At 32.2% G+C, this 15,529-nt stretch overlaps 2 protein-coding genes across 3 annotated transcripts in view; one reads left to right on the top strand and one right to left on the bottom strand.

Moving 5' to 3' along the window:
* LOC130814806 (oxysterol-binding protein-related protein 4B-like) overlaps positions 1-15,529 on the top strand; it is a 988,965-nt gene that overhangs the window by 118,746 nt on the left and 854,690 nt on the right. The gene's annotated exons all lie outside the window — the stretch shown is intronic.
* Positions 9,509-12,156, bottom strand: LOC130814819 (uncharacterized). The gene is made up of 3 exons (XM_057681040.1): positions 11,835-12,156; positions 10,236-10,482; positions 9,509-10,122 (listed from the first exon to the last, which is right to left on the bottom strand). Exons 1-3 carry the CDS (start codon positions 11,940-11,942, stop codon positions 9,725-9,727), a joined length of 753 nt encoding a protein of 250 aa, XP_057537023.1. The 5' UTR covers positions 11,943-12,156; the 3' UTR covers positions 9,509-9,724.

Here is a 15,529-nt window from a genome sequence, read left to right as displayed (position 1 = left end):
TAAAATTATGAAATTAGGTACCCAAGGTAGTTGATGCCTTCCGGATACAGTGGTGAAGTTGGATTTTTTGTTTAAAATTTGTAAGTTGTCCGAAATGGGCTGTAAAGTTACATGTTATCTTTGGAATTAAAGCACATTGAGTTTTATTGTTTAATCATTTAATATTATGAAGTATAGTAGTACTGTGATGGAATAGAGTGTATTCGATGTGTGAACACGTACTAATACGTGATTTTTGTGTATGTGTGTTTGTATTTAGGACCTTGGTGCATAAGCAGTTGAAATACCACATGTGTGGGGATTTTGTATTGGATTGTCGTGCAATTAAGGTACACGCTTATACCATAATTTTGTAATTAGTTATGTGAAGTAATGTTATTTTCATTCTATGATGTGATATTTTATATCATTTATGGCTTAGACACCTCAAATAATTTGAAAGGAGATAAAGTTGTAAATTGAGGATGATTGTGTTTACTACCCTATTGGTTTATTACATTGGACTTGGAAATATTATCATTATCATTCTCATGGAAGTTTTGGATCATTACGTTCACCATAAGGATATGCATACTTTACCTATGACGACCCAAACAAGACGGGCAACGTCTTAGGTCGGAGGTTGCCTTGGGATTAGCACTCCCATGTGTATTTCTTTAAAAAATTGGTAATACTCCGGCAACCCGAACAGGACGACAAACGACATGAGTTGAGGATTGAAAAGTCAAAGATGACATATAAATTGTTAGAGCCTTTGCATGCTAGGATGAACTCATTTCTTGTATGTAAACCTACATAATAGACTGTATGAAGTCTTTGACGTGTACTGGTTTATGTTCTTTGGAACGTGCAATGATGTTGTCATTCGACAACTAGCAGGTTGATGGCAGGTGGGTTTTGAAAGAGAGAGAAGTGGATACTAGAACTTGAAGTTGAACAATCTGATGAATTTTATTATTATTATTATTATTATTATTATTATTATTATTATTATTATTATTATTATTATTATTATTATTATTATTATTATTATTATATATTTGGTGAACTTTAATTTATTTTTCTATCGCAAGTACTTTTACCTCATAGACATTAAACAGTTTAGAGGAGGCCAGAAGATTTTCAAATTGTAAACTTTTAAGACTTCCGTTGACTTATTATTTTTGTTGTCACTTAATTATTTCTTTGTCACTAGAACGTCGTCGATCCTAGAATCCGGTTTAACTTAAATGTCCGACGTGTAACCTTGAATTCATATTTACATGTGAATATCTGGTTCACTTTAACTCAGACTATTACAACAACCTTGCACCATGTAAGGATGAATCACTTTCTTGGACAATCAATCATCTGAAATCCTGTGTGCACACTATGCCAATTATAGAGCACAGTTGTTGGATATGATTAGATGGAACTGATCATGGATAAGACTTTATGCAGCTTCACTCACCTTTTAATTTATGTCCTCCTACCCTAATCAAGTCTTCACTCACCAAGGTTGTTGTAACAGACTCAAAATTCTTAATTTTAATCTTCGATTAATTATTCCGAATTTTCAATTAAATCTCTAATCCTTTGATTATCCATTTCAAACCCTCTTTAATTCCTAAATCTTTTCCAATTTTGTAATTTCTTTCAAATATTAAACTTTAAAATATTATTTTGTTTTAAATCTTTTTATAAGCACTAAAATATTATTTTATTATTTTATAGTACGAAGAGTAAAATTTTATTATTATATTCACGGTTTTATAAAACTTTACGTTTTAACTTTTGTCCTTAAACGAACATTACTACTTATTATCTTAACCTTATAGTTTTGATTTAATTATTTTATACATAAAAATGAGTCGTATTTTTATTATTAACATTAAGTATAATTTAAGCAAAATTTTAAATAAACTACATATTTTCATGATTAAATAATTTACCCATTATTTTAAAGTATATTCACTTGTACATACTAGAACAAAAGTTTGATGAACCAAAATCCTTTCTATGGTAACTCATGATGTTCATCACTTACACAAGCTATCACCATTTCCTTATACAAGTTAACCTTCTTCTACGCTCCAAAATCTTAAACATTCACTTACACACTCTAAATCACCTACACAAGTTAACCTTCTTCTATACTCCTAACACTCTTTTTCATACAATCTAATGAACTACAAAGTTGCCCAAACCCATTATAAATACTCCCCCTTAGCCATGAGATCACCTACACCACTATCATCAAATCTTTCTAACATTCTTTCTTATACTTTAACTTCATTAAAATCTTACTACATTAATACCTTTATTAATTGAAGAAATTCAAGAACATGTAGCTTAGAACACTCTTTATTTAGCTTAAATCATCATCATTATTTTGGGAGTTTGGATTAATTATCTTTGGAGCATTATTATCTATCTTGAAGGGTCTTATTTCTTATTATTTTCCTAATTAGTACATAATACTAATCCTTGGTGTTAGCATGGTATAACTTCTTACCCTACTCTTTTTGTGGAATTTTACATTATATTTACTTTATAATATGCAAAGTATGAAATATGTGGATATATTTTAGTGGAAGTTAGTTTAATGAAATTATGATCAAGATTATATTAAGTATGTGTATGCTAAAAGTATTTTTAGTATGTTAATTTAATAATCTTTGAACAAGTTTAGGAAGTTGAGTGCAAAATTATATTCTAGTGATAGTAAGTATGATTTTGTGAGTTATGTGTTATATTAAAAATGTTATTATATTTAAGAATTTGTTTTATGTTAGAACTTTTTATTAATATGTTTATGTTAGCCTTCAAACTAGTTTATAAGGTAGTAAGTTATTCTATGAACGTATTTTACTAAGTATGATTATATTAAGAATATTGTTATTATACTTTATTCAGAGATTTAAGTTTATCCTTAAAGTTATAGTAAATTTCTAAGTTAATGCGTAAAGTTTTTATTTTTTTTAGTGGTTATGTTAATTATTTAAATCTAGAATTTAATATAATAAATTAAATGAAGTTGTTTTGTTAGTGAAAAAGGCCCCAAAATACTCATAGGCCATTCGACCATTATCATATTAAAAAGAAAAAGAGTTTGATTTATTTTTTTTATATTATTATGAGCTATTTTGTGATAATATTAAAATAAATTCTTAAAAGTTATTTTTGAGAAAGCTTTATAAGTTATTAAATATTGAAGTGATTTTCTTGAATATATGAGATTTCATAATTAAAAAAAATAACTTTTGTGACATTTAATTTCTATTTAGTACAAAATAATATTTTATTTGCTAACTGTTTGACCAAAATTTATATAAAAAGATGTAAAAGTAGTTTTAGTAAACTTGTTCTTAAACTATGTGTGAAATATTGATTTTTTTGAAATTATAAATTTTATTTGTTTTATAAGTAGAATGTTGATTTTTGCGAATCTAATAAGTTTACTTGTTTTTCCAAACTTGAAATAATTATTTTTGGTGAACTTGTTGAATTTTGGAAACTTATCCAAAGGTTGCAGTTTAACTTGAATTTTAATTAGAATGTTTGATTTTGTAAGGAGAATAAAGTTTTATTTATTTTAAAGTTGGAAATTTTGATTTTGGGAACTTATTTCAAGAGAAATAGATTTTAGTAGCTATTTGTGGAAAATACTAATCTGGAGACTATTAATAGAATATTAAGTTATTAGTGTGAATTTAGTGAGCTATTAAAATAAAGTTATAAATAAAATTTAATGTGTAAAAATTAAGTAATGAACATATAAAGACGTAAAGGTAAATTAAAAGTTATGATTAAGAATTATATTAATTAAATGAAGTTACCACCTAGGTTGGTCAAAGTCAAATTCAAAGTCAACTTGTAGTAATAAAAATGTGATGTACTTGTGTGAAATGTATTGATTGAATAACCCTGATAGTAAGGTAATGTCGAACCATGGACTGGCATGTAAAATCCCGGCGTCCGTGTTGGCCGACACGTAAAATGTGGTGTAAGACAGGGAGTTCGCTACCTATCCTGTAGAGCTCGAGCATAAATATTGTATTGGAGGGGTGACGACTCTCACCAAAATTAGGGTTTAGGACTACGGTCCTCACCTAACCAGACCCTTACATATATCAGGTGTCATGTTGATGTGCTTGTTGATTAGTGATAAACATGATTAGTGTTGATGCTATGATGCATGGTACGGTTATGAGTATTTACCAAATGAACTTACTCAAGTGTTAAGATAACCGAATTGTATAAGTGGTAGTAACGTACTTCTGTCAGGATCGAGAATGGTATCTTAATGACTTAAAAGTATGTAACAGAAAAAGAAAGTGGTAAAAGTATACGGTAGTGTCAATTAAGTATAAGTTCGTACTTAAATTATTATTTTGTAAATGTAGCGTATAATTTCCGTATTTTGAGCTGGATAGAAAATTATGCTCGGCATTAAGCGCTGACTGATTCAATCGGCTGTCATCCGTATCATGGATGGCAGGATTTAGTTCAGGTTCCGATCCAGGCCGCAACAATTACTATCTATCGAGAACTTAGCTGCTTTTTGTATCTTTATTGGTAACTTGATGATGATGTATTTTTTTTCTTTTTGAGGAAACAATATTTCTTATCAGAGGTAATAATATTTTATTTTTGTTTTAAAGTTTTAGTTTTATGATTTAAAGTTTTTAACGGTTCAGTATTTTGAGACTTCCGCAATAATTTTTGTATTAAACATTATTATTAAATGTTAATTATGTATCGAGATTGCCGCTCCTGTTACAGTTGTAGTGGAATTGCGGAGATAGAATCCGTGCTTCACTCAAGATAATACCCAGGTTAGGAAGAATACCCTTCTTCCTCTAGAAAGTTACTCTTTCTAAAGAAACTACCTTAAGGTAATAATCTGTTATTATTGAATCATGAAAGAACTAAAATGAATACATTAAGGTGTTTATATAGGTTTTCCCTCCAACAATTCTGAAGGACACAAACTAACCTCAAGATTGTTATTTTGCCAACAAGGCATAAAATGACAAAAATGTCTTCAAGACTCTTTATCGGAACTAAAAATTAAAGTAACTACTCCTCTTTAGAGTCTGATTTGCCTTCAACTCCTATGTATACTGTGATGCAAGGTCCTTCAGTTCTTAATCCTTGTAATGTAGTTGCATTAGTCTTTCAAGTTGTCAGAGTGTGGCTGCTGTCTTTAAATTCTTCCTCCACAGTTAGCTGATTGTGAGTTGTTAGTCCATGTGCACCATCCTTGTGTTGTGTGTCCTTTGAGTCAGAGATGTTACTTGGTTCAGAAAGCCCCTTTTTTCCCCTCTTATATTTATTCGTCTCTACATCTGTTTGAGTCATTGTGACGTGAGTGCACCATCAAGGTGTGCATTAAGTTGTGAGTTGAGTATATGCATTTAGACGGGCGTTAAAATGTGAGTTAAAGTGTGTTTGAATGTTTATGTAAATACATTGTGTTATAAATGCATTAACGTGTCTTAAACATATGTTGTAATGGTAATAATAATGAATGTACTTAATGAGAAAGCTTATAAGTCCAACATTCTAATGCTGCACAAGGTGCTACAAGGCATCCAAAAGAAGTATCTTGCTTTGAACGAGAAACAAGATCAAAATGCTCCAGATCAAGGTTTAGCAAAGCAGTGCTCAAACAAGAATAAATAGTGCTCGTACGAGAACTCAATTTAGAATGGTTAGAAGTTGCACTTGTCGGCCGCTTAAACGAGTAACTTGGTGGCTCAAACGAGCAGCCCAGTCTAATGGCCTAGTATTGTATTTTTTATTCAATTCATATACTTGCAACTGTTTTGACTTTTAATGCTCGTGATTATGTAATATATTAAGTACAAAGGCTCTATAAATAGAGAGCTTATATGCTCATTGGAATCATCAAAAAAATAACCCCTTAGCAACACATAGCCTTAATCTTTTCTTATTCTCTATTATAAGAGTTCTTTGATCTCCATTGTTATAGTATAATCAAAATACTACACACCTCTAAACACGTAGCCTACATTGGGTGAACATCATAAATCTTTGTGTCCTTTATTTGCATTGTTTATTTCCTACAAACATTGTCATTTCATTAAGAGTATAATTTGTTCATTAAGGTACTTCATACTTTTGATCTTGGTGATATTGAGTATTGAATTTCAAACTCTATTCTAGCTCTCATTACAACATCTATTGGTCTTAGAGGAACAACAGAGAATTTGAGAGATTTTCAATGTCGTTTTATGTGGCAAAATGCACTAATATGAGTTCATTTGGTGATTACATCTCTGATCCTGTCTTTGAACAAGATCTAATTAATTAATGACTAAATCAGGTTTAGTCCAATAATGTGTCCTTGAGTAAGGGATTATGGTGGGATTTGAGGTTCGTTCTTATTATCCAGTCAAATCTTGCAATAAGACCACTCTTCGAAATGTCATGCTGACTTGCAAAATGAACAAAGGATAGGAGGATCCCGAATGGTTTTCCAGGGACCTACTTCGACGCTCTAGTCAGTGTTTATATGATGAAATTTACCTAACAAGACCTCTTTAAGCGCATTGTGGCTTTACCTTGGTGGATGTTTGTTAGGGCTTTTTCAGCGTGATGCTTTAATGTATGAATTTAATGAGCATAACCCTGTCTTATTCAATATATGTTCTTACAAAGTTCTAATTATCTTTTGAAGATCAATAGAATATTTTTAGTTCTTAATCAATCCAAAAGTAATAAATTGTTTGATTCTTATGTTTGAGTAATAGAGCTGTTCATGGGCGGGCTACCCGCCAGGCTCGACCCCATCGGCTCGAAAAACGGGCAGACATGAACAACGTTTTTCAAAAAAATTTAAAGTTTGGACGGGTAATACCCCTACGCCAAGATAAATGGGGGGTAGCAACACCAAAAAAATACCCGCGGGTATACCCGCCCGCCCGCTTAGTTTAATATATTATTTATTAAATAATTAATTTTATTAATTATCAAACTAGTATTACTATATGACCCATACCCAACCTTAGTAATTAATTTATTACTTTTGTACTAGCACTAGGGTTTGCTTCTTTTAGACTTTAAAGTTTGTAATTCTACCGTCTATATTCAATATTTTTAACCTTCAAAGCACTCAAGCAGTCGACTATCAAAGTTCAAACAAGTAGCCGACTCCACCATCTATATTCAATATTCATGTAATTTGAGTATTTTGAGACTTTATATATATTTAGAGTATTTTAGACAATGTATTGTATTTTAATTGTTATTAAAACTTAACTTTATAATATGATTTATATATATTTTATGTTTTAAAAATGGGCGGGTAGCGACAAAAATATCTGCCCACAAATGCGAGCGGGCTTTTGAATATTTGAGCCCGCAGGTAGAATTTTTAGGTACTATTTGGTCAACTACCCGCCCAAGCCCATCCATGAATAACTCTATTGAGTAAATTGTATTTTCAGTTGAATGCTAGTTACCTTATTAATGGCTTGGCTTGGGGTATTTATAGCCTCACTAGACTATCAAAAAATGTTCTAAATGATGTCCTCAGCAGATGTCTTCTACAATCTCAAAAGTATCGCCTTGGATAAACGGCTACAACAATTGGCGCGTCAAATAATTATTGGTCTCTTAATGGTGCATTTGATGCTCTAATCAGAGTAAATACCATGTTTTTCATACTAACTTTACCCTATTTACTCATACATCCTTATTAATCCCAACTAATCCACCCTATTTATCTTAAACTAAACTTAATTAAACCAAGGGTCTGTTTGAATTAAGTGTAAATATTAAAGGTGATTAATAAAAGTCAAAGTAGAAAAACAAAATTAATTAGTTAGTTACATGATCAAAGTAATGAAAAATGAATAAACACAAATTCCTTTGAGAGACCATCTCTAATTGAGCTAACCCAAAAAGGAAAATATAGAGTAAGTTTCTCGGTAGGCATAAAGAATATAGTAAGTAGGCATTTAGAATATCATAAGTACTTACTCGACGGGCATTAATTATATTGTAAGTAGGCATTAAAAATATTGTAAGTAAGCATTAAGGATATGGTAAGTAGGCTTATAGGCTAAGTTTCTCGGTAGGCATTAAGAGTATTATACATAGGCATTTTAAGTACTTTTTCGATTAGGCATTAAGTACATCACAAATTCTTGTAAGAGACAGTCTCTTTGAGAGACCATCTCTATCGAGCCGACCCATTATATATTTTTTTAAAATTTTGTAAGTGGGCATTAAGAATGATATAAGTAGATATTTAAGATATTGAAAGTATGCATTAAGGATATGGTAAGTAAGCATTAAGAATAATGTAAGTAGGCATTAAGAATACGGCAAATTAATTTTTAATGGCTGGGATTGAGATACGTCTCTCAAGAGAGTTGTTGTAAGTATATTGTAAATAGGCATTAAGGATAATGTAAGTACGCATTAAGGATACTGTAAATGGACATTCAGGTTTAATAGGCTGGGCCTAAGAGACAGTCTCTCACCGACTGATGCATAAAATAGCAATTAGTTCCCTCATTTTATGATATAAATTTACCCTAGGGAAGGGTAGGAGAATTATTTTCCTCCAAATAAGGAAAATCGTCGTTTTTTTAATTCATCTTTTTTGGTTTATTTTCATACCTCTTTTACAATTATTTCGACTATTTCATTTGCATCCCTAATTATCTTTGCTCCATTAGTGTGACTTTTTTTATCCCCTTAAATATACATTCAATCCAAACGAGCCCTAAAACAAACTCGGTTATACTTATTAATCTACCCACCCAACCAACCCTACCCTCAATTTTTAAAAAATTCTACCCTCTATCTTACAAACCACTCGCCTTCCTCTTTATTCTTCTCGGTTTGAAAAACCCTAGATTTATAATCTTCAGTCTCTTTGCTTCCCTTACATATTCTTTCCCATCTCAGTAGAATTCATCTTCCATATAAATCTACTCTCTATCTCTCTCTCTCTCTCATCTTCAATTTCATCGAGATCTTCTCTACTTTATCTCTCTCTTCCTAAAATTGATAAGGATTTTCTCGTTAGTTCGCTTACTAGATTCAGAATCTGAGTTTCTTCTTATATCTTCAAATTTGGGTTTTTTTCGCCTCGCTTCAATTCTCATCTTAATTATTTCAATTACTTTGGTTTTCGAATCTAGGTTGAATTAATTTGATGTGAATTTGATTTTGGATAGATTTTGAATTCAATTTTTTATTCACGAATTTTGATTTTTGTTCGTGCGTTACTCTTCTTCAACACTAGATCTAAATATCTAATACACGTGAAAATCCCCAAAAGGATAATGATGTACATAATATCATCAAAGAAATACCTAATTTGCCTTATAATTTTTGTAATTAGGGCATGATTCAATTTTTGATCACAAATTTTGTGTTGATTCAAATGGAAATAAAATGTTTGAATTCGGGAAAAAAAAATTTAAAAGGAAGTACTTAAATTTAAATACATAATATTAACTAGAGTGAAAATGATTTTTTCCCCAATTCATCTAAAAGCCTAAAAAATAATGCAAATCAAATAAAAAACTTAAAAGTATTTATCATATAACAAGTAAATATTAATTAATAAGGTAACACAATTACAAATTCAATAATATATTTCATATTTAACAATGGTCAAAAATGTCTTAGTACACATTTCCCTCAAAATCTCCTCCTATCACAGCTATTTTCCAACCTACATTACTAGACAATAGCCTCATCACCTGTACCACACAACGGGAGTGGTTGTATTTTGAGGAGGTTGTGGAAACAAGCAATGTTGCTGTTGATATGGTTGACACTGCTGATACGGTTGATGCTGTTGAAGTTGCAATCCTTCATTAAGTCTAGAAAGTTCTTCATGTCCAACATTTGAAACATCTGCATTCACATCCTCAATCTCCATTGTCGCAACATCCATTTCTTCTGCATCCATTGATTCCAAAACCTCTGTTTGAGGAGCAAGTCTTTCTGGTAATGGGTTGAGTGTCTGAGAAGGTACCCAAGGGATCACAGCCTTACATGCGTTCTCCTTGTCATTATCGTTGCCATTTTCCAGAGATTCATCCTCGTCTACGAGTCTACTAAAATTTAGCTTGTTGCCCCAGTAACCTTCATCTGAAATGAGATTTAAGTGAATAATGAGCAATTTTGAGAACCAACAGGCAACGGTCAAGCATGAAGCATGAAGCATGAAGCATGAAGCATGAAGCAAGAAGCAGGGGACTCACTTATGAAATTGGATATGAAATTGGCGTCAACAGATAAATTCCTCTGAGAAAAAGGGTTATTATTCATAGGTTTGAACAGAACAATAGCTTTTTTTTCATCCTCTGGAACGGAAGGTAGTTCCTCAATAACCACCGACTTCGATCTGTTTTCTGAACCATTGAACATTGTGCTTTCAGGTAAGCGATGTTCGTACCCAACCTCAAAATCAGCCTCTTGCTCCGCAATTATGTGCGGCGACTCAGCATCCTACTCAATCCCATAACCAAAAAAAAACTTCAAACAGCCAATTATTTAAATCCCAGTTCAATCAAGCTTAACATAATTAGTTCAATCAAGCATAACAAAATAATAATTATTATTAATTTATTATTATTAAAGCAAAAAATTAGTAGCATTCCAACTAGAGGTATTCAACAGAAGTGTTCATGTCATGGATTCAATTCAACATATAAGTTGATGATTGAGGCCATGAATGCACATAGATACTGAATATTCCACTTTAAATAAATGGTAGTTGAGATTCAAACTATTAACCTCTTATCGCTTCTACAAACGTGTTAAAAACTAACTAAACCGAAAGTTTAATATTATAATTAAGGTTTGGTTATTATTTGTTGTAAAGGGTCGGACGTGCCGGATCAATATAAAAAATATTGTCATCTTTTAAGATTAAATTTTTATTATATTATATTATTTATATAGATTAAAAGATTATCCGTTATTTTTATGAGAGGCCATCTCTCAAAGACATATTGTTTATGTTTTTATTTCAAGACAAATAGTTTATGTTTTTATTTTCTCATAAATTTGTATTAATTGAGCTATTTAGCCCATATATCAAAGATTAGATTAACTTTTCTAAATAGGTTGGTGTGATTCAAGGGGGATAGACCGACCGAACAAAATAAGATAAAAGATACTCCCTCCTATTCAGCTTATGTGTCCCATTTCTTTTTTATGGTCAAGTCATCTTAATTGTCCAATTTCTATTTTTAGTATTAGTTTTTAACTGGTATGCCCTTAGTAGCTTTATCCTATTTTCAATCTCTTTCCTACCCCTAGGGTTCCACTTTTAACTCTTCTTAAAATCCGTAAAAAGTCAAATAGTACTCTTAAGCTGAATAAGAGGGAGTAAAATAAATTTTCAACACCCCTTCTATGAGAATTAGGACACATAATTGTGATTTACTCTTTATTTACCTACGCGTTATCCAACCGAACGGAATAAGAACTCTCGTTCCAAGTTCCCACCCAATTAATTGCATCTAGTTGACAGAAATTTCTAAAATCATCCAATGAAATCTAAAATCACGCAAAAGTAACTAATTAATCAGCTTAACCATCTCCAATTGCAAAGAAACATAATATGAAAAACAATTAACAGTTCATTCATTAACTATCAAACTTCCTTTTCGCCAACACATTCATCGGAACAAATTTAGAAAATTAAAGATTACTGCCCCCTTTTCCACCAAATTCTTGATTATTAAAACTAATTGTGATCATACATGAAACACACAATCGTATCAAACGAATAATTCGACGAAACAGAAACAGCATAAAACCATAGTTACAGAGAAATACAGGGCAAATCATACCAGGCGACGAATTTTACGAGCGGGAGCAGAGAGAGAAAAATCGGAAAAATCGTCATTAACTTCGTCCAAATCCTTCCTCTTAATCTTAATTGAAGCGTAATCCTCCATTGGTATCACTAAAAGAACAAATGAAAGAATTCACAACGTAGTAAAACCCTAGGTTAATATTAAAAGTGATCACAAGGAACTCGAGAGAAGAACGAAGAAAGCACAAAAGGGAAGTTATTAAAGATTTAAATTTTAGTCCGTATATTTAGTAGTAAGAAAAAGTTAATGAGTGTCATAAGGTGAAATTTCAGGAGGAGTCTAGACTCCTCTGGAGTTCTGCAGAGATTAAAATAACGGTGAAATGATTAATGGACCCTTTTATAGCAACGAACATGTTATGCCCAAAATCTAGTTTCCTACACGGGCCCAGTGCTGTTCAAAAGTGACCCGATTCAAAATTTAAACCGAAACTAGAAGTAAACCGTCTTGAAAATGTGTTTCTTTTTTACGTTTATCGAACCGACAGTACTCGAACCGGTTGATAACCGAAAATTGGAAAGCTGAACCCAAGCTGTAACCGACACATAACTGTTAAACGAGATTACCCGTACCTAATAATGATCGACCCGAGTCATATCTGACCCAAATCATGCTCGAAACCAAACTCGATCCGGCTAAAACCAACTTAACCCAAACGAATTTTAGATCGAACTGCTGTAAACCTGAACCAATTTTTAACATAGAAGTATGATAGACTCATATTCAATCATCTTATTAGTTAATCTAATAAAGTATTAGATATTTTAATAAATTAAATTTTATAAATACATGGTTTCATATATTTAGAGTTAATAATCAATGGTCAATGTTTATCTAACTACTTTTAATCAAATTAGATGAAAATTGATAGAACTTTATAATTTTAATTTCCGGTCAAACAAATAAAAGTCATAAAGTAATAATGATCACTAATTGATTTGCATTTTTTAACTATTTTGCTTTAAGTAGAGGGAATCTTGTCATAAATTAAAAAATAACTAACAATTAATCTGATATTGAATCGATCGATAGTAATTAATAATACGTAACCGAATTCTTTTTTAAAAAAAACCCACACCCGATTTGTACCCGGCAGAATCGAACCAATTATTAACCGATGACAACCCGAGACCGATTGACACTCGACTTGAATTTCAACCAACACCGAACCGATGCTAACCCGATAGCTCGAATAACCGATCTTCAACTGAACCGTGACTAGCCGACCCCACCCGAGTGTTACCTAGCGTAACACATAACCGAAAAATAATCGATCCGAAATACAAACGAACCGAATGACACCCGTCCGAGACCGACCCGATCACCCGAATAAACACCTCTAGGCCTAGTTATAGACATCGGTCACTGTAATTCGGATAACTAAATCAGTTAACACAAATTCTTGTGAGAGACGGTCTTTTTAAGAGACTATCTCTAATTGAGCTGGTACAAAAAGGAAAACACAGAGTAAATTTTTCAATAGACATTAAGAATATTGTAAGTAGGCATTAAGAATATTGTAAGTACTTAAGTACTTACTTAGTGGACATTAAATATGGCCGATAGCTTATTATGGTGGTTGATTTTACCAACTGATTGTATTAACTACTTTAATTTGTTGACTTTGAACCCGTTATTATAAACAACTTGTTGAAAAATAGTTTATTCATATCAATAAGCTGTTTCAACCAGCTAATTCACCAAACACTAGCATGAGCTGGTTTGACTACCCAACCCTCTATCTGTATCAAAATAAACTAAAATTGCTCAATAAGCTAATTTGCCAAACACCCCCATTGTAAGTAAGCATTAAGAATATGGTAAGTAGGCTTGTAGGCTAAGTTTTTCAGTAGGCATTAAGAATATTGTAAGTAGACATTTAAAATACTTTTCGATGGGCATTAAGTATATTGTAAGTCGGCATTCAGGATAATTTAAGTAGGCATTAAGGATACAGTAAGTGGACATTAACTTTTAATAGACTGGGTTTGAGAGACTGTCTCTCTCTAAGAGACAGTCTCTCAGGAGACCGGCTAGTCAGCTAATCTTTTGAGCAACTGTTTCAATATAAAATTAATAGCCCAAGTAGTTCAAATATAATTTTTCCCCATATAAGATCAATAATTAATCTATTTAAGGTAATAATTGATACCTTTGGATTATGATCATTATTATATTTAATTATCATTTAAAGTTTGAATTGATCACTTTTAGATTAAAATTAAATTTTTTTTATAACAAAGAGTCAGTAGCCATGAACTCTTTATCATTTCAAGTGCATTCATTGAATCAATCGGCAAACATAACTCGAGATCGACACTTCCTCCACCTTCACATTCAGGGTAAGCAAACACTACTCTTACAGCTTTATTTTCAGATCCATTATGAACAGAAACTTGCTTTACTACCCCAAATTCATTTCCATACATATCAAATCTTGGTAAATGTTCCTAAACCATGTGCACAACAGCCAACCCATGGTTCAGTAGAAGATGATGACCAGATTGAACCAACACTAATTCAAGTACATAGCTCAACCCATGATGATAATCCAACCCAAAATCATGAAGAAAACAAGAAGAGAGCAAACCAGGTCCAAGTTCCAACCCAGGAAGAGCAAGGAAAACCAACAGCAACCTCAAACAACTCACTGATCAACAAGGTAACTGATTGCCAATATTCTGACGACCAGGCCACTTTACAACACTGCCTGAACATTAACCAGATGCACCCAGGCCGGAACCAACCCAGAAGTGTCATCTCTACACATGGGTCTAGCCACCAAGGTCCAAGAACACTTTTGATGATACACACAGACCTCTGAAATCCAAGCACAAGATGCCCCAGTCAGCAGATCATAACTGACAGCAATCTGGGACTTAGGCTATTTTCTATTTTCTGTTTAAGTAAAGTGTTGTTTGTCACATGATGTAAACTAGTCGTTAGATTTTAGAAACCTATATATAGACCTCTAATCATTGTGTAATGAGTCATTCATCAATTTATATTCAGATTTTCATTTCTTCATTACTCATTTTTTTCAAGTGTTGAACAATCCTCTTCTCACATTTCCTTGTGTATGCGTGTGTTTGAACAATCAGCCATTACAGAAGAGTGTGGAACACTTTCTGATTTTCTAAATTGTGGAACAATTTAGAGTGCAACCTTTTCATTTATTGAGCGGAACTCAGAGAAATGTGTGTGGAGTAATCCTAATTAGTGAGTGAAGCCATTAAGGGGAGACTAAGGGTTGGCCTGAGAACCAAGAATTGGTTTCTTGGGTGGATTGGAGTGCTGAGTGTGTGTGTTTGAGTCAATCAACCTTACTGCAAATTGAGAAGGCTGATTGTGTGTAAGACTAGGAGTTCGAAGGACCCTATCTTGGTGCTATAGACCTCTAATCATTGTGTAATGAGTCATTCATCAATTCATGTTCATTTTCATTTCTTCATTACTTATTTTCTTTCAAGTGTTAAACAATCCTCTTCTCACATTTCCTTGTGTATGCGTGTGTTTGAACAATCAGCCATTACAGAAGAGTGTGGAACACTTTCTGAGTTTCTAAATTGTGTAACAATTTAGAGTGCAACCTTTCCATTTATTGAGTGGAACTCAGAGAAAGGTGTGTGGAGTCATCCTAATTGGTGAGTGAAACCATTAAGGGGAGA

The sequence above is a fragment of the Amaranthus tricolor genome, chromosome 6 (genome assembly GCF_026212465.1).
Source record: "Amaranthus tricolor cultivar Red isolate AtriRed21 chromosome 6, ASM2621246v1, whole genome shotgun sequence".
In the NCBI taxonomy this organism is placed as follows: Eukaryota; Viridiplantae; Streptophyta; class Magnoliopsida; order Caryophyllales; family Amaranthaceae; genus Amaranthus; species Amaranthus tricolor.
Note: the sequence above shows the minus strand (reverse complement) of the source record. Positions and strands in the feature narration are given on the sequence as shown.

Excerpts from the sequence above, each read along its gene's own strand:
- LOC130814819 (XM_057681040.1), bottom strand. The coding sequence starts at position 11,942 with ATGGAGGATTACGCTTCAATTAAGATTAAGAGGAAGGATTTGGACGAA. Across the intron at positions 10,483-11,834 it reads CTCGTAAAATTCGTCGCCTG|GATGCTGAGTCGCCGCACAT; the intron begins GTATGATTTGCC and ends GGGATTGAGTAG. Across the intron at positions 10,123-10,235 it reads TTTCATATCCAATTTCATAA|ATGAAGGTTACTGGGGCAAC; the intron begins GTGAGTCCCCTG and ends ATCTCATTTCAG.